General features: G+C 36.2%; 1 protein-coding gene across 1 annotated transcript; it reads left to right on the forward strand.

The window, feature by feature from the left end:
* Positions 1–1110: 1110 nt before the first annotated feature.
* LOC127855841 (neurogenic differentiation factor 1-like) lies at positions 1111–18567 on the forward strand. Its single transcript, XM_052391726.1, has 2 exons — positions 1111–1321; positions 16792–18567. The coding sequence occupies exon 2, from the start codon at positions 16794–16796 to the stop codon at positions 17817–17819; it is 1026 nt and encodes a 341-aa protein (XP_052247686.1). The 5' UTR covers positions 1111–1321; positions 16792–16793; the 3' UTR covers positions 17820–18567.
* The last annotated feature ends 2097 nt before the right edge of the window (positions 18568–20664 follow it).

A 20664-nucleotide genomic window follows, 5' to 3' on the forward strand; every position in this document is an offset into this window, starting at 1 on the left:
CTAAAAACCTGAAAATAATAAAGCGTTGCAACGCGAAACGAATTGATAATTTGGAGAGTTCTGTTGTTGATGCTATATTTTGTGAAACTACGAGGATAACTTATATAGCGTATAAAATACGTTTGACATTGTATCTGGAAGAATCAGGTCCAGCTAAAATGACCTCGCTCGTGAAGAGGCCTGTGACCTATAAATAAACTCTGAACAACAACAAAAGCATCTGGAAGAATGGTCGAGTGTTCTAAGTGGTAGACATTTTACTCCAGGACTCCAGGGGTCACTGGTTCGAGCCCTGCTGAGGCTCACTTTTTTTCTTTTTTTTAGTTTTATCCTTGACTTTTGACTGGAGCGTTTTAGATCCAATGTTTACCTTTATCAATATAAAGCATTTAATGACAAACTCTGTGAAAAGGCCCCTTTAAAATAAAAATTTACAATACTCCAGAACTTTTCTGAAATAGAGAAAATTGCGGTATATTTTAATAATGTATAAAGCCACCATTAAGTTATTAAATAAAAATCCTTTTCTTACTCTATGTACGCCAATGATATGTCCCTTAAACTAAATTAAAATTGATATGTAGTATTATTATTACACAATATAGTTAAAATTACGCATTGTTACACTGTTTAAGCATTGGATTTTTGAATTACATACATATGGAATAATGTCTATTTGGAAATTGTCTACCCATCATTTATATAATCTAAAAAAATGAATCAATCATATTTAAGACATTTGACCGTTCGCGATTAATTTTTCTTGTTATTAAATAATTTTTTTTATAGAGACATCATTATTAACTTAATTACCGCCCTCCATTTTCTAACGGGACTGTTCTTTTTCCGTTTGAAAATCAAAGCTCCCATAATCGATTTTGACCATATGCGCACAAAACTTCAGATCGAGGCAAATCGAACAGATGCGCGCCCTGACACTGGGTTCACGCCAGCGCATTAAGGATCCTGCTATTATTTGCATAATAATTAGCTCTACTAACGGTAAACTCTGGAATTTCTGATACAAGGGGGAGGGGCCTGTTCAATAGATTGCTTTAAAAGGAACTAATGGAATCGAAGTACGGAATTTCGGAATAGTGTAATCAAAAGTCTAAGACGCAATTTTTAAATAACCCAGCTGTGTGATATTTGTTAATTAGTAAGAAATACATCATATGTGAATTCGGAAATAAACATTGTGTATAAACAGTTACTTTTATCCAAGAAGAAACCAAATCAAAAACCATCAATATGTTCAAATGCTAAAATAAAACGTGATAACAAATTTATATAAACAGAACCAGCGGAGGTAAGCGAATAGGTAAGATATTTGTAGTTAACTATGGACATGATTTTTCTCGCGATAAGTAGTTTTATTATTTTTAGGATTATTATACTTATTATTAATTTTATATTCACTATTGTAGGGAAGAAGCTTTATTGTAAGCTTTATTGCTGAAATTATGTTGTTGTTGTTGTCGTTGTTATTTTTATTATCCTCTTTCTTTTAATTTATTATTATTTTGTTTTTGAGAAGGTCGGCATATTTTGCTGTTGGTGCATCGGTCGGGAAAATTACGCTTAAAGTAAATCATTATCATCATCATCATCATCATCATCATCATCATCATCATCATCATCATCATCATCATCATCATCATCATCATCATCATCATCCTCTTCACCACCACCACCACCACCACCACCACCACCACCACCACCACCATCATCATCATCATCATCATCATCATCATCATCATCATCATCATCATCATCATCATCATCATCATCATCATCATCATCATCATCATCACCACCACCACCATCATTATCATTATTTAATTACGAACCCTTATGAATAGAACTCAAGACTATAAAATCGTTTATTTTGGGATACTGTCTGATTTTTAAATCTATGGTCTCTTTCTTCAAACCAAATCCATTTATAAAAAAAACACGTCAACATTTGAATCACTGATGTATTACAAATGTCACATCGGCACAGGCCCGTTTATCTTACAACACATTATTCACTCCGTTTTTGAATTACTGCGCATATTTCAACACAAAACTGCGGTAACACGACCAAACGAGCTATACTATGCGGCCCTGTAAGCGCCGCGGTAGTCGCACCCGTTTCTCGCCTAGGCGAGCCGGGTTCAATTCCTTGGCGCATTTGACTTTGGTATGGGTGTTCATTTCTCAACCCCCTCCCGACTCGCTTCCCTAATCCATGGCACAATACTCTAAGACCACCAAAGATGTCATAACTTTAAATTAAAATTACATAGCTGGATATTATGGACATTTCACCATACGGCGCGGATGGGCCTTATAACACAATATATATTAATGTTAGTTTGCCAAGCTATGTAATATGGATCTTTTACACCCAGTATAACTGCTTCTTCCTGTATTTGCACGATGATGATCTGAAATATTAACTATATGATGCTATATTCTTAAATCTTTTTGTAAAAAGAAGGGACGTAGTTGACACTTGTTCGTAATTTCATTTCATCGTTCCTCAAAAAGTTGTAACTCTGTTGCTCTGGTCTCCTTCCTACCAATGTGTAATTAAATGGTAATTAAATTGAATGTGTTTTTATTCTTTTTTATCATTGTTTAATTTGAGTTGCAATGCTATTATGTTAAATTGTATTTACACTTAGATGTATCATGAATATTGCTGGGCCAAGTGCGAGGTTGAGCGCTCTAAAACCGGTTTAAACCCCCCAATTCTTTGCATTGACCGTTCCAAGGCGGTGATCCCAGCTTTATTCTACTATGTCTGTATGTTGTTTCGTATTGTGCCGTTCTGTTTCGACAATTGGTCACTTGCCATAAATAAAGGACCACGGAATTGTGTATAATGCAGTATATATTTAAACGATTTTTTTGGTACTATTTTCTTTCGGAATTATTTTTGTGGACCAAAACTGTCGTTTTCCGTTGGTTTATTTGTGTGAGTGTGAGTTTGTGTATTATTTTCGCCGCATTCATTTGTAATTTATATCTCGTCAGTCAATTCACAGACTCACATATTTTGTGGGTACACATGGGTACAACTGCCCTCCTTCATGTTAAGTGCGAATGATCGGCTATACGAAATCACGACCACTTCCTAAATTAGTTATGTGGCCGTGCCGGGATCGCCATGCAACCCTCTTATTTGAAGTCCACTTCCCTTCCAAATGAGCTGGGCGGCCCGACTAAACTTAATAATGCCCGGATGGTATGTTTTGCTGTTTGCCACATCCTCCTCCGCCACGGTGCCTATACCACGTGACTTTTTGTTTGGACAATAAAGCGCGACCGAGTTAACATTTTTAAGGATCTCTTTTTAAATATTTTACCATTTTTAAAGGGATGAAGTGGAGAGCCCGCTCATTCGTAAGAGTTTTCTATGATCTTTTTAAACAAATCGTATTTTTTTCAGTAAAGTGCAACCGCGCGTTTGAACGGTTAGGAAAATGTCGGATCAGTGTTGTGACTTCATATTACAAACGCGCGGTTGCACTTTGCTGAAAAAATACTTATTTGTTTAAAAAGATCATGATACCTATAGAACACTCTCACGAATGAGCGGGCTCTCCACTTTATCCCATTAAAAAAGGTGAAATATATATTTAAAAAAAAAAGACATCATAAAAAAACTGGGTCGCGGTTTGTTCTCCAAACACAGATCTTAAAAAGTCATGTGGCAGAGGCACCGTGTCCGCACAATATGGACGAACAGTGTAATAAACGCGTTATTATTTCAAAGAATTCATGTAAAGTTGTTCATTGAAGACACAATACATTTATGCTAGTAATGTTATTTCAATCAATGTGTTTTTTTATTTTTAAGCATGTGACAAAACTTCCGGAATTCGCTAACTTTTTCTAATCCTTTCAGTAAGTCATCATTTGAACTCTTATATAATGGTAAATGCTTGTTTAGGGAGTGGCGCGATAAATTATTTCTTCTCTACACTTAAATTGCAAATGCGGATAGTATCTATTTCATTAAAATTCATCTTTTGAACGCTTGCATAATTGTTAATGCCTTGCCAGTGAAAATGGCGCGATGAATTATTTTTTCTCAACACCTAAATGGCACACTTAAGTCGAACTCCAACATCGCGCCTCGTGCATTTCGTGGATATAAATCGACGTCAAATTGCTGTAGCAATCTGAAAATTCGCTGACATATTTATGCACCCACTTAATACAACTGCAGCGTCAATATTAACCAACTCTAGAGTACATTAATACGTGTCAAGTGACAGCTTAAGATCGATATATTTAGCAAAATAAAGATATAAATTATCTTGAACACGCGATATCTTATCACGTGACCATTGGTCAGTTGCAACTGGCTATTGAACATCGAGTGGACCTTATGACCATGGATGACGGCTACTGCACTTCAGTTTTCTTTTAAAACACATCTGCACATTTATCGACTTTCCTAATCAATGTGACAAATTACATTCAATTTTTTCATTAAATATACCGCGTTTAAAACTTTCTGAGTGGATTGCTATTAAAAATTCCAACGAATTATGATTCTGAAATACATACATTACAATTTAAAGAAATGAAAGTTGCAGCACAATTTCCTTGTTAAGGTCTTGAGATATCTAATTGGCATATGTAACCTCAGTATCCAAATTTTGAAATGTAACAAAAACTTTTCGTAACTTTGAATAAGGATTGTATGTGGAAATAAAAGACAACGCTATAAATAGTGAACAAAAAAGCTGGACCCAATTAAAAGCAAGTGTTATTTCAAAGGAAGAATACTTTTCTCTTAATTCCAAGACTCAATTGCACAGACTGAAAAGACTCAAGTTAAGAAATATGTTATTTTATTTAAAAATACTATTTCGATTACCCGGTAGATCTATTTGGCTAAACGAAAAACCGGCAATCACTGTTTATTTGCCAAAAAACATACTTTTAATTGGCAAAACGGAAACATCGCTGTTAATTGGCCGACAATGATAAATACATTTTGGTTCTAACATGTCCACTATTATTCTGCCATTGAAATAAAAACTAGATTTTTCTGCACGCAGGAAATAGTTGTTTTCTTTCTTTGTATATGGGAAACATCGAATAACTTAGTGAAAAGAAAATACTTAGCCACAAGTCAACAACTCGATAATCACAGATGTCCTCCGTAAATGCGAACCGGATGTCAAGCACGTGCTGGGCATGTTGGCCAAATTAAACACCCATGAAAAGCATACTATTCGGAATGCGGATGAAAAAATAGTTACCCGGCATTCCGGCTTCAATGAGACCAGACAAAAAACGAACGATACTTTATAGAAAATCGATCAAAATTCAAAATTGCTAGATTAATAGTTTATATTATCATACATAAACTAGAAAGTATACGTTATTGCCAATTTTAGTACCGTAGGCGATTTCCTGATTGATTGTACAAACGCCTAAAAAATGCTTTTTTCTCGTCGAATAAAGGCCAATCAACAAACAAATTAAGATACAATCTCAAATATATCTCTAATAATAACTTGTTAATAATTGTATAAAAAAAAATGAACAGCGTTTTTATTGTCAATCGCTCAAATAGCGACATCACAGGTGAATCGAATGCGGTTAAAATTCATTGTGCGGTAACTAGCTCGATCATGAACTCAATTAACAGATGCGATAATGATGATATAGCGTAGAAAACACGAACTAATTACCGACATCTAATATGTTATTAGCTAATAGCTGATTGAAACGATTTATGATATAATTGTCTTCTTTCGTTATGTGGATAACAACATGTGAATATGTATATACACAATACATTTTGTCGTCGTTCCAGCTGTATCAGGGACTGATGCAGTCGTTTTGTAGACATTGAAATCAACATATATTACAATGTGTCGTGTGACCATGCCATTTTTAGCATAGGTGCTTGCACCTATGCTTAAGGTATATACCACATTTTGAAAATCCACATCGGTCGGTTAACCTTTCTGAAGCCTTACCTGATCAAAAATCAGACGAAATATCTATTTAATTTAGCATATGGTAATTCTTACAATTTTTTGGGGGGAAACGTTTTTCTAACGTTTTCTTCCAAGAATATTACTGACACCGTTTTTAGTGAATTTTTCTAAGACCGTTTTATGTCAAAAAATCTTCTTATAACCTAGAACAAATTTCGTTCGTAAAACAATTCTGTTCTTGTTGATAGTGACCTCACACCTAATTTAGATCAATATGGGATCCCAATTTCTATTTCCTTCGTTTACTGTTCTGTGAGAGGTCAAATGTTTACATAAATGAATTAATAAGGCCCTGGTTAAAGTATATGGAACATTTCATCGGTTAATTATAAATAGAAATTAAAACATATTCTCAGCAGGAAGTGGGGCATAAAGCACTTTTATTCTTTGAAAATGTGTAAAAAATGGCGGAGTACGATGAATGTTTCCTGATTTATGACATGGATTCTGACGTGCCTTTCTATGGATTTGATGAAGTAGAGTTTAAAAGTAAGAGATGTGTTAATTGAAGTTAAAATGTTTTACTTTGAGCCAGAAATTTACGTTACGAGTAGAGTTAACGGTTTAAATGTGGCATCGGATTTAATGGATTCGCGTGAATTCTGGACGAGTGCTGTGTCTGTAAAATATTAAATGGAAAGCTGTAAATGTATCAAGTCGGAAAAGAAAACGGATGGTTGCATAATGGTATGCGTGAAATAATGTAATTCTACGTATTTATTTCATAGTTATGTCATTTTGTAACCATTCACATTCGTCACTATTTGGAATTCCCGTTTCTAAAAATAGAGCATTTTGTTAACAAGGGGGGCGACTCGTGATGTCAGCAATCGTTAAGGCTACAATATACTAAATAATCGAGTCATGAAGGGCTGTACTTTCTAAACAAATCATCATATTTTCCTCGAAGGCATGTTGTACACTTTGTTCTGGTTTTATCGTTTGGAGATATTGATAGGGGAAGCATAGGTGTTCACTACTTAATCCCTGAAATAGGATAAAGTTGGAGATTAAAGTAAAAAATGGCACTGCAAAAGGTTACAATCCACTAGAAAACGGCCGAAAAAGGCGCAAAAACAGTCGATTTTGATTTGAGTCGAATTTGTTTTTGGTTTGAACATGACAAATCTTTTTTATTGCTTAAATCGATTCAGCTAAGAATGCCCGTCAAGAAAAGGTATGGTTATGGGGGTCTCTTTGTGCAAAATTTTGTATTTATTTTCGCTCAAAGTTGTCGCTTTTACATCGAAACATATAAGGAAACTATTTAGTATATTTTGACCTAAACATTTACTTCAGCAGCATCTTCCCTGTATCTTGCAACTATGCTTTCAGCGCCATCGGCGCTCTCGTTGACTGCGTAGCTAAAGACATGCCTGCGCATTCGCCCAGTCTGGTCGGGAGAAATTGTGTCCGCTATAAAGTCAAGCAAGATTTCGTGGTCGCATTAGCGGACAGGGTAGTCCAGACCAGTATGCGCGAATGCGCACATTTATTTCTATGTGTTTATATGCTCCAATTACACAGTGCATAAACTTTCGAACAGGTTTTTCCTGATAACCTTGTCGAAGAAATGTTACTTGTTGAGGTGAAAGAACAAAACGGATTTGTCTACCTTCTATTTTCATGTAAAGTTTCATAAGCTAGATTTTTGGGGACTAAAATTAGTCAAGCTATTTTACAGTTTATGTTTTTGCATAGTCGGGTTGTTTGGAATGCCAACTTGATCTCGCCGTTTTGACCCGGGGTCTGTTCTTACACGGGAGTTAAGAGATGTTAGTTGTGTAGGACATACCGGACAAGTTTGGGTTCGTCCACCCTCCCTACCTCAGACCTCACCAATAATGAAAGTGTTCCAGTTTCACTAAAAAGGAACAGCTGGGAATTGCAGCTATGTTTCGAACTTTTTTCGTACGGGTAGATTAGACAGGGACGCTGGGAAATTTACTCGAATCCAAATATGACAATATGAGCAGGGCTCTGGGAATACCGGTCGTAATGCATATGCCTAAAACTCTCTGGGAATACCGGTCGTAATGCATATGCCTAAAACTCTCTGGGAATACCGGTCGTAATGCATATGCCTAAAACTCTCTGGGAATACCGGTCGTAATGCATATGCCTAAAACTCTCTGGGAATACCGGTCGTAATGCATATGCCTAAAACTCTCTGGGAATACCGGTCGTAATGCATATGCCTAAAACTCTCTGGGAATACCGGTCGTAATGCATATGCCTAAAACTCTCTGGGAATACCGGTCGTAATGCACATGCCTAAAACTCTCTGGGAATACCGGTCGTAATGCATATGCCTAAAACTCTCTGGGAATACCGGTCGTAATGCATATGCTTAAAACTCTCTGGGAATACCGGTCGTAATGCATAAGACCTAAAACTCCTGAGCAGAGGGACCTTATACAATCTATAGCTCGACAGCAAAGTTCCGCCTATGTGATAAAAATTCTGTTATACGCCAAGACGCTTGTGATTGGCTGTTGGTTACCTAACCAAACATACCAAAAAGCGACGGAATAGGAGGACACGGTCCTGTGTCCCACCCCCTTCCCACACACACACGCACAAACAATACAAAATACCACAAGGTCAGGTTTCATGACAAATGATGGCGGAATGCTTTCAAGTAGATAGATGTAATTGGCATTTTAATTTAAATTGAATATCCGGAAATATTTTTTAACACATACATTTTAGATTAACCAGCAGCCATGTTTTTAAAGAAGCCGGTTTTAATATTTTTTATACAGAAAATATTCAATTTATTACAAGCGTAAAACTCAGAATGCATTAAGTATATTTTGATACCATATGGCCATGACGGAACCTATGCTATTCATTTAAGCATTTCTCGTGATATCAAATAGTGGTTGCTCGCCGATTATTGGTTTCAAAACCTTAATTGGATTTTTACCAAAATTATTAAGAGGTAAGCGATTTTCTTTTGAGCAATTCGCAAAAATAGCTTTTATCCGCAGTTAATAATCCGGAATGCGATATTTATTAGTATTGCTTAATAACGGGTTGCCTCCGGAACATGTCGTTTATAGGCTAATAATGAGTTATTTTGTGCAACTTCCGATAGCCGAAACCCCACAATTGTTCGAGCGCCGCTCGAATTTCACGCGAGAGCGTCTGCGGAACTATGATCTTTTTGATCCGAAACCAGTCGATTTGATGATTATTAAAACCAGTATTGAATTTCACAGCGCGAGACTAGACATTTCATAAACCCAATCTTGAGCGCTAATCCACTTTCTTGGAATAGTTTTCTAAAGATATCGGTAAAATTTTCAGACTGACAGATGGGTAGATGCGAAGCTATTGTTCCGAAATATTTAAATTTGTCGTCTGGACTCGGTCCGTAATTAATGACGTAATTTGTCTCGCGGGAGATCTCGGCATAGTCGAGATGTCCCGATATTTGGCAGTATTTAGTAACGACAGCAGAGACCAGCAAACCAGTGGGCATATGGCGTCCTTTCAAACTGAAATGTTACCAAATGGCAAGATTTCTATAATGTCATTAATCGAATTTATTAATGTTAAGTGAATTAGGAGTTTTCCGGAACATAATCATTACGAAACCGCATTTCTAAGGGCTTGCCGACGTGGGGCGAATAAACATTACAAATTACGACATCTCTTCTCCATGGAGACTTTCAAAGATAAATCAAATGTCGAGCCCAGTGGAAATGTTCATAACTGGAGTTTTCAAATCTTAAATAATAAAAGAGCGACCAAAACTAAAGAACACGAAGTGACCGTCGAAAGCAGTTGAGGATTATAACAGTTATGTTACGAATCGAAAAAAGTGCGTCCCCATAGATCTAAGCGTAAAGAACTTTCGTCTTTCTTGTTTGGAGTGCAAGAAGTCCATAATATCATAAAGTGACCAATGTTCACGCATATAACAGAAACAAATATTTTGAAATATTCTACGAGAATGTATCCATAATTCATCTTACTAGTTCTTCTTGTTTAAATGATAACCTAACGTGAACATTTCTTAGCAAACAAATTACTTAGCTGCAACTTTATAAGTATTGAAGACAAATACATTTTCTGAAAGTGTCCTTAAATGACGCCTTGGATTTTAAACGAGAAAAGTTTCATGTGAACACTGACGAACACCGAAAACTATATTTGCATCGTTTAACCCATTTATACCTAGTGGACTCTCCCATCCTTCTAAATTGGATCAATTTATTTAAAAAATTAGGGATATCTAGTATATTTATTTCTATATTTAGAATATTTCTTACAGAAATTCCTGTAAGCAAACAGCGCAGACCCTGATGACACGCCGCATCATGCGGCGTCTCATCTGGGTCTACGCTGTTTGCCTATGCCTTTTTTCTAGACGCTTGGCATAAATGGGTTAAACAGATAACTTGCTTGAATATAGAGTGATTTCAACCGGTATAAACATCATTATTTCATATAAACCATGTGTATATACTATATACCGTAAAAGTAAGAAACTAGTATTATTTCAGTAAATACCCACGTGTGACTCAAAACTCAGTCAAAACAAAAAAAACCCAGATCAGTACCTTACAATTTTAACTGATTTTAATAGCATTTTCCATAACTGAGAATATCAACAACAAAATAAATAAAAGGATTGCGAATTTTTATAACGAGCATATTCATCTTCTAATGGCTGCACGCTATGTGGTATTAACCTTGAAATAATTTGCCCAACTAGGACAGCCTCCATTCAGGGTACTCGGTGTATTCCTTTTGGAGGAAATAGAATTATATAAATGTTAAATTCCGATTCTGATTGACATTTATTATAACTGAGAAAATCAACAACAAAAATGAATTGCGAATTTTACGAACAAAAATTATTAATTTTAAAATGTTCTAAAACATTATCAATTTGATCAAACAAGTCAATCAAATTGCGTGATCAATAAAGTATTTCTAGTTTTAAAGACCATGTTTCAGGACGATATTTCTGGAATTTCGATTAAACTAACCGGTATATAAAGAAACAAGTGTACAATTAGTTTTACTTTTTTCAATATAAGTTACGATTTCGATAAATAAAGTCATATGATGAAAATCACCGTCCGATGTATTTACTGAACTTAAACATAACGTATCGTTTAATATTGCTTGTACACTGCTTACCAGCGCAGCATTAAAAATGCATGAACTGTCTGCATACATAACTTAGCCAATAAGCACTCGCCATTAACAAGGCAACTTTTGATTGGCTTAATTCTGATCCGAAATCATCAGCTATTGAGCATTTTCGCCATGGAAACAAAGTACTGTTAACAACGTCATTGGCGACGGCCGCCGTGAAGTATGTTTTATTTTGTGTACCGAACACTTAAGGGCGCATATAAATATGACTTTACTGGGGTCCGCGTTAGCGAAATCGATGGCCGTATCTTAACTCTAAGAGTTGAAACTGATAAGGCGAAAAGCTTTCAAAAATAACTCTGTCGCACTTAGCGATAGAAGTCTCCGTTATATGGTGCAGCAGTTTAGAAATATCTTAATGACAATAAAATTTTGCAGGAAACGTTTACCAACGGCATTGTACTGAACAACATTTTCAATTACTTATTCGTGAATATTGTATTTTTCCTGTTAATCAAGCAGAACTGACAACTTCGCGGAACAGTGCTCACGATGGTGTGAAAAATAATAATTGAACACTCACTTTTTTCTGCCCTTATAATAATTCCCACATAACACGCATGATGGCATTCGTCATTCAAACATGCGGGGTAGACTTCTACTAACAATGGTGCAGTTTTCCGCTTGAACAACAAGCAGACGTATTGTTGTGTCAAACGTTCCTTAACACAGGCGCGTAAAATTTTACAATGCTTAAAAGTTTAAACGTTATATTGTGGGCTAAACGGATACGTCTAAAAAGTAAAAAAAAACTTGCTTGGGCACTGTAGTCGTAAATACTTAAGAGAATGTATTCTAGAATTTATTGTCGTAACTTGTTAACCAGTCTGTCTCTTATTTGCTATCAGCCTTGCCGAAATTCGTTATGAGTGCATGATCAGTAAACAGAGGTTATTTTAGAATTTCGTGTTCGTACCTTGAATGCAAGATTGTTTTCGCATATGCTTTGATCAGCATTGGTTTGACAATACATGTGAATGTGCGTCATGCGTACTCACTAATTCCCTTATATATTGCTGCACTATGATGTTATATGCTTAGTGTTTATACCATATGCGTATTGTTTTTTTTTCTGTTTCGATGACCTCTGGGAGGTTTATTTTCCTTAACAATATCAATTTTATTTAATTCCATGCCTATAAATAATAGTTCAAACATGTGTATCTAAGTTTTCTCTGTTTATAATGTCAATGTTTACTGTGTTGATCGCTGACGTATTATGTGATTTTGTACTATGTATACATATTACTCTTATGCTTTTTGTTAACTATTACAAACGTGTGTCTTATTATTTGTTCAGCTTTTCATATATTTGGAGGAAATAAAGTTATATACATACCTATACATATACGGATACAAGAACTCAAATTAGTGTCCTGGTGCTGTAAATTGAATGTTTATTTATCAATGTCAATTGAGAGTGAATTTATGAACAGTTTTAAATGTCTTCATATATTTTTAATTGCGTGTACCTGTATATCATATTCATGACCACAAATATTGTTTGACGAAACAAATTTGTTTTCAGTCTCATCGGAAAACTAACAACAGCGCGCCAGCGCGGGTGTAACCAAGTCACGTGCGCGTTCGCGTCACATACCATTCAACCATTTAATGCACTTTTATGACCGTGCAGTAGGGTAACAGAATTTATAGTGTAACCTTATCTGACTAATTGAAATTAATGAATCCAGCCAGTGACATTTCGAACGCTATGGTTTGTATAAAAAAGCAGTTTAATGGTCTCATTGTTTTGAAAGTAGTCATTAACCTTTGATATCCATCTTTGATTTCCATTTCATAACTGACATCGTCATTCCATAATCGTCGTCGGCATTAACAGAATCACCACCATAGCCACCAACACCATTATTAATTTTATATACATGAGTCGCGTTCTGAGAAAACTGGGCTTAATGCATGTGCGTAAAGTGTCGTCCCAGATTAGCCTGTGCAGTCCGCACAGGCTAATCAGGGACGACACTTTCCGCCTAAACTTGATTTTCGGTAAGGAGGGACTTCCTTGAAACCAAAAATACCATAAAAGCGGAAAGTGTCGTCCCTTATTAGCCTATGCGGACTGCACAGGCTAATCTAGGACGACACTTTACGCACATGCATTAAGCCCAGTTTTCTCTGAACGCGGCTCATATGAATATTCTTCAGCGCAATTCCCACTATTACAATTAATACGTTATTTTTCCAATATGTATTAATAATAAGGCGTGTTACTACAAATACCTCTAGTTACAAATACATGTGAAAATGACTTGTTACACGACCTGAATCGGGGCGGGTCGTTGTTGTCACGTCGCGACATGACTGGGCCAAAATCTATGTACCGAATGAACGTCAGTGCTTGTAAATGAAACAATCGACGTCAAAAAGCAATGGGTTGTTTATCTATGTAATGCGCACCATTTCATAGCGTCGTCTAGTACGAAATGGTGATATCGTTGATGATTTATTTTGCTTCGCATTTTACAAGTTCATGAAACGGCGTAAGTAAAGCATGGACTCGCTTGTATAAACATGTTTATAAAGTGTTATTTTAACTTATGGAAAAAATAGCGACGGGAAGCGATAATAGTTGCAGTGGGTGAAACGTTTTCGAAATTCGCATAGAATAATAACTACTTTATACACCGTGCAAACAGGGCCGGTAGATCATATCTACCCGGCATCGTTACAGAGACCGATGGAGAAAATTTATCGGGTCGATATTACTAAGCTGTGCTTATAAGACCTCCGGACTCTGCTTGCCCGGTGAAAAATCGCTAAATGGAATAACCGAAAAAGAATTATAATATAATGCAGCTGATTAACGGTAACCTTTCTAGCTAAATCATTTCAGCGGCGATCTTCTTCGCTTCTGTAGATAACCAAAATTCATGTCTTTACCGACTTCTCCTAAATACCTAAAAAAATAATTTTACCGTTAAAACCAAGATCAATTGTATCAAATGTTGAACAGATTGCAGTATAATCAGCAACATCAAACAGACAGAAGTGTCTCTCATTTTTCGTCACATTATATTGTCCTAGCAACATAAAACAATCCAATCGATACACATCTCCCGCTCTCGAAAATCTGTCCCGTGCTGATTAATCATTATGCGCCTCGTTTTAAACCGATGTGACCACCGCGCATGCGTAGTCGTTGTCATAAACCGAAAGTAGAACCAGTGCGCATGCGTGCATTGCACATTTGGTGGTCACCTTTGACGAATAGGATTTCTGAACACAAAAGGCAATTGAATTGTGCGTGTAGGGGATCTTTATTGTTAAGATCGCTTCTTCAGACATTAATAAATAATCTGTCTTCGCATTGAATCCAATAATTGCTGATCTTGATTTTAACAGGTCCTTGATAACGGAAAAGGAACATGCCGGCGAAACGAAGTTTGTGGCCTTTGATCTTGCTTTGCTCCGCTGCGGGGCGATCTCTTTAATGTGTTTAGGTGTCGCGTACAAAAGTTTAAAACATAGAATCATATTGTAAGTATCTATGTAAAATTGAGTCGTGTTCTGAGAAAACTGGACATAATGCATGTGCGTAAAGTGTCGTCCCAGATTAGCCTGTGCAAACCGCATAGGCTAATTAGGGACGACACTTTCCGCCTAAACTTGATTTTTGGTAAGGAGGGACTTCCTGGAAACTAAAGATACGATAAAAGCTTTTCACAGATTTCGGCATGTATTAAATCTTGTCATTAAAAACTTTCATTTTGATAAGTGTAAACATTTGAATTAAATAGTTGCTGTAATAAAAATAAGAAAGAAAAAGTAACACACAACTGGGCTCGAACCACTAACCCTTGGAGTAAAAGTTTAACAATTATGCCGCTCTGCCATCAGTGTTTATACAATATTTGTGTAATTGATACACTGTATAAGCAATCCTCGTAATGTCACAGCATATTGTGATTACAACAGAACTCTCCAAATTATTCAATCGTTTCGCGTTTGTAACGTTATTTATTTTAATGCTTTCCAGTGGTTTATAGAGAAATATCATAGAATTAAAACTGATAATTCACTGTTTCAAACAGTGAAAATTAAAGGTGAAAAATATCGATACTTTTTAATTGTTTTACCGGACCTATTTTTGGATACGTTTTGTTTCGTTTCAAACAGTGAAAATTACCATTGAAAATTATCGATAACTTTAATTGCTTGACTGGAGCTATTTTTTGGATACGTTTGGTTTCGCTATTGTGAACCACAATTTTACCAAGGGCGACTACTCTGCATTGGATATTTATAACAACATACGGAGTAGCTTCCCTTGAACATACATGTAATGACATTTCGGGCGCCCAAAAGGGAATTTGATTCTGGAATGGCAAAAATAAAATAATAATAATTTGTAATCATACAAAAAGAAAATTTGTTGGATTCGGTTGAATATCTATGTTTATTCACTCGTGATCATAAAAAAATATATTTTCTATGATCATTCGTGAATTAAAATCGATATTCGACCAAATCCAACAAAAATCCTCTATATAATTTTCAGGTTTTTTAATCGTCAAAAGATGGATTTTTTTAGAGCATAATAAACGTTAAGTATTACTGTTTCCTCGCAATTATCATAACTGCAACGAAAATAGCAAGTCTGAATCATTTCTTTTCATTTTTGTCAATTTACCAAAAACGTCAACAAGGCCCCTTTAAGCAAATACTGTTTTGCGCGGGATGACGGTATTTGTCGAAGCAAGACGGGCGTTTGTATTGACATGAAAAAATAACCCGGCTACTAGCTTTACATGCGAAATCAGCTTGTCGTTTTTAAATGTTGAATAAAGTTGGGTCAATATAGTCATCGTGTACGTATGTCCAAATAAAATAAAAAAATCACTGACACGAATTATCATTGAAACACGGCTTTCAAACATGGCCATGACGTTAATTTCTTATTCTTAGCAGGCTTTCCATTTCATTTTATGCTTTTGTTTAAGCTATTGAGGTATTAAGTTTAATCTCGTTTCGATGCGTCATCTAATGACCTATTTAAAGGGATCTTTTCACGCTTTGGTAAATTGACAAAATTGAAAAAAGTTGTTTCAGATTCGCAAATTTTCGTTTTAGTTATGATATTTGTGAGGAAACAGTAATACTGAACATTTACCATGGTCTAATAGAGCCATTATATGCATCTTTTGACGATTTTAAAACCTAAAAATTATAAAGCGTTGCAACGCGAAACGATTGAATAATTTGGAGAGTTCTGTTTTTGTCGTTAAATTTTGTGAAACTACGAAGATTGCTTATATAAGGTATAAAATACGTTCAACTTATTACTCGGCGGAATAGCTCAGTAGGCTAAAGCGTTTTTACTTCAGGACTCTGGCAGGACTCCAGGGGTCACTGGTTCGAAACCTGGTCCGGGCAATGTTCTTTTCCTTTTTTTAATTTTATTCTTGATTTTTTACTGGAGCTTTTACGATCCAATGTTTACATTTATCGATATAAAGCATTTAATGAATAAGTTAAAAAATGCCAAAATCTGTGAAAAGGCCCCTTTAAAATAACACAAATCCGCGTCCAATAACATGCATTATAATATCCATACTTTTCAATACTAATGTGCCTTTTCCAGCGATGCCGACGCGTTCAGTTCTCCATGACGACATAGAATGCGAGGATGACTCGGACTTTCAAATCGAGGATGACCTTGACCTCTCGGAGTTCGACGAGATTGGCAAGTCACCAATTGGAGACGACGAAATCCAAAAAGCGGTGACGAAAAGTGCGAAAGATGCCGATGATACGCAGAAGGTTCCGAAGAAGCGAGGACCAAAGAAAAAGAAGATGACGAAAGCAAGACTGCTGCGTTTGCGGATGCGTAGAGTGAAAGCAAATACGCGCGAAAGAAACAGAATGCACGGTCTTAATGATGCGTTGGATAACCTGCGTAAACACGTGCCGTGTTATTCAAAAACACAGAAACTTTCAAAAATAGAAACACTCCGCCTCGCTTGTAACTATATCAGCGCTCTGGCGAATATCCTCAAATCAGGTGTCAGACCGGACGGTGTGACCTTCGCGAAAGCCTTGTCAAAGGGGTTGTCCCAGAACACTATGAATCTTGTTGCAGGATGTCTGCAGTTGAATCCCCGGACTCTACTTCCGGAGTCCGCCTCTTATTCGAAATCGTATCAGTTTTTATATGAAAACTCCTCTGTAGACTACGTGAATCCACTGCTAGGAACCAGTGACTATGCAAACCATGATTTCACCGGATATGACAGCTATTCACCGTCCAGAGGAAACACGTGTTATTCTATGCCTTCTCTTAACCACATGCCTCAATCAAGCGTGCCTTCTATGGTGAACGGGTACGTTTCACCTCGGATAATGAGTCCGCTCCAGGGTTACACCCCAGACAACAGTCTCCAAGTCGAGGCTATGACGTCATCGGGTTTCATGCGCTGTGATAATGTAATGGAGACTTATCGTCATAGTAGCGCCCCGTATGATCAGCTTGAGATGAGCCAACAAGGCGTCATGAATCAATGCTACGGTCAACACTGTGCGATAATGGACTCGCTGGTGGATCAAATGGCTGAGACCGATATGTCCTTTTTGTCGGGAAGTTCCAACATGTTTGACCAGATGACACGATAGACCTTTTCCTATAAATTAGGAACCTCGATAATGATTTTTACATTCTAATAAAACAATAACCAATGCGAAAATAGCGCGGGATTGACACGTATTTTGTAGATCTTTTTGTGTACCATTAATTATACGACTTACGGGATACTGATATTTAATTAATAACAACGCGGAATATTTGCAGATAGAAAGTAGTTCTTTTTAGTTTGTGTTGTCGGAGTTCAAAGTTATGAATTGTCAAAACAATAACGAAGAGAGTAAGGACTAATGCAACATACCAACTTTAAGCATTTTGTTTTGCATCATTCTAGTCTTTAAAATGTAGGACAATATCACGACTAAACCGACACACAAACGACTACAGAACACTAGATCAGGGATCAACCCAATCTCCACGCAAAGTTTTCGTTCCATGTTTTCTCATACTATCTCTGCTATATAAAAATCCGACCAGATATGGAAGGATTTTGTTTTAAGTATTATGTAATGAAAAGTAGTATATTTTTTTATAATTTGAAAATTTTGTATAAGTTCCGGTTCATACTACACAAATAAATGATCTAAATTTAAAAACGGACAGTAACAACTGGAAAATTATTCTACCACGTGGCTCAGCTATCAGGACGTGGTTGGTTGTAACGGCAGGGATTTGAAAGAGCTATGTATCCTGGTTTCAATCTATTGCACGACGATTAAATAACTTTCATTCACGTTAGAGTCGTGTTCTGTGAAAACAGGGCTTAATGCATGTGCGTAAAGTGTCATCCCAGATTAGCCTGTGCAGTCCGCACAGGCTAAACAGGGACGACTTTTTCCGCCTTAACTTGATTTTCGGTAAGGAAGGACTTCCTTGAAACTAAAATACCATTACAGCGGAAAGTGTCGTCCCTGATTAGCCTGTGCGGACTGCACAGGCTAATCTGGGACGACTCTTTACGCACATGCATTAAGCCCAGTTTTCTCAGAACAAGGCTCATTTTATGTAAGAGCATTGAACGACAACTCTGAGTTGAGATTGTGCTTGTTCCAGTCAAACCTCTGCGCGGAGTTTGAGGTCAACCATATTTCTCAAGTTATCTGGAGATTAAGTGTATTAAGTATATAAATATTAAAGAATACTGTTGTCAGCAATCAAAAATAGTTTATGTTTTTTAAGACATTGTTATAATGTGCCTAATTGTTTCAGACCTTTGGGCGATTTTTCGGTATGAACGCAGTATAAATATTTATAAAAATCACAACTAAAAATGCGCCTGTTGATGTGGCTATTATTGAATGTCGAACGATTTATGCTGACTTGAAATGCATTTGTATGTTACCTTTATGTGCCTGAACATTGTTTTATACGTTTTTTTAATTTATTTACATTTGCTGGCCTTGGAATAAGTGCAATTATTTATCGACTGACGTTTGATAAAAACGTATCACATATTTGTGTACTGGTGATTAACGTGCAATAATTTATCGACTTAAGAATACAATCTTATCACATTTAAGTGTTGGTGATTTAAATGCAATACTATTATGTATCGAATAACGTTTAAAAATGTATCAGATATTTTTGTACTGGTGATTTAAGTGCAATTATTTATCGACTTATACATTCACACGTATAACATATTTATGTATTGGTGATATAAGTGCAAATAATTATCGACTAAGGTACTCAAACGTATAATAAAATTATGTTAATGAACTGGTTTTTTAAGTGCATTTATTTATCGACTGGCGTAATCACATATATTTGAACTGGTGATTTTTTTGCAATAAAAAGTGCAATATAAGAACTTTTTTGTTTCGTCCTTGTCAAATCATTTTACCTTCCAATGTAAGCACTGTCAACATAAGATCTCAATGAGACAATAAAGGCGTACCTAAAATTAAGGAAATACTACGAGCTTTCCCCATCAGGTGACATATACCACAGGATCTACGCTACCCGACATACAATCACGCAAAAGTTTCGTGGTCTTTTTAGAGGACAGTGTAGCTTCTGCCCAGACTGCGAGACTGTGCGGGCTTCTCTGGAGCAACGCTCCCCGGATATGGAATAAGACCCATTTTTGAATAATGACAGTGTAAGACTTTGCATCTCGACAAAACAAATATCGTAAAGAAAGCGATCTGAAAAAATATTCACTACCTGATGCTTATTAAGTACAACAATCACTTCCCAAATTAACAATTGTTGCCAAGTATAAATAACGTATGAATAATCATTCCAGAATAAGATACTGCTTTAGTTCATGTCGGCTAGATTTGGTAGCAGGTCTTGTATTTTAACGCATGCGTAACAAACAAATGTTAATACATATTTGGATCTGATCATTTTGATGCCAGAGCAGACTTCATTATGTGTGATGTGACACGTGTGTTGCACATACAGTACGAGCTAGTGTTAACTCTTTCAGTGCTGGAACCGAATTTTGAAGGCCTTTGCAAACAGTTTGGATCCTGATGAGACGTCACAGAACGTGGGGTCTCATCAGGATCCAAACTGTTTGCTATTCTGATAGTATTCTTTGAAATGTTTTGAAGAAAATGGTAATTTTAGAAATTCAGCAGACGACATTTTAGCATACGACATGCAAAGGGTTAAAATACATGGCTGGCTTACAGCGACCAGTCTGCGATAGTCCAATCGCACATCCACGAGTTCTTTATCAAAATACAAACACATATTTGAACAATTATGTTTTAATAAGACTATCTTAGGAGAACAGTAATATACGAAAGAAAATTTGAGAATTTTTTAAGTTTCATTTTCATGTACAACACAATTAAACCATACCAGCACGTTGTCAAGACGTGTAAGTGCGTCGTGGAAATTAAGTTTCATTTCGACTATGTGTAA

Source organism: Dreissena polymorpha, chromosome 13 (assembly GCF_020536995.1).
Source record: "Dreissena polymorpha isolate Duluth1 chromosome 13, UMN_Dpol_1.0, whole genome shotgun sequence".
NCBI classification, from domain to species: Eukaryota; Metazoa; Mollusca; class Bivalvia; order Myida; family Dreissenidae; genus Dreissena; species Dreissena polymorpha.

What these genes read in the sequence shown, in the direction of transcription:
- LOC127855841 (XM_052391726.1), top strand. Translation starts at nt 16,794, where the DNA reads ATGCCGACGCGTTCAGTTCTCCATGACGACATAGAATGCGAGGATGAC.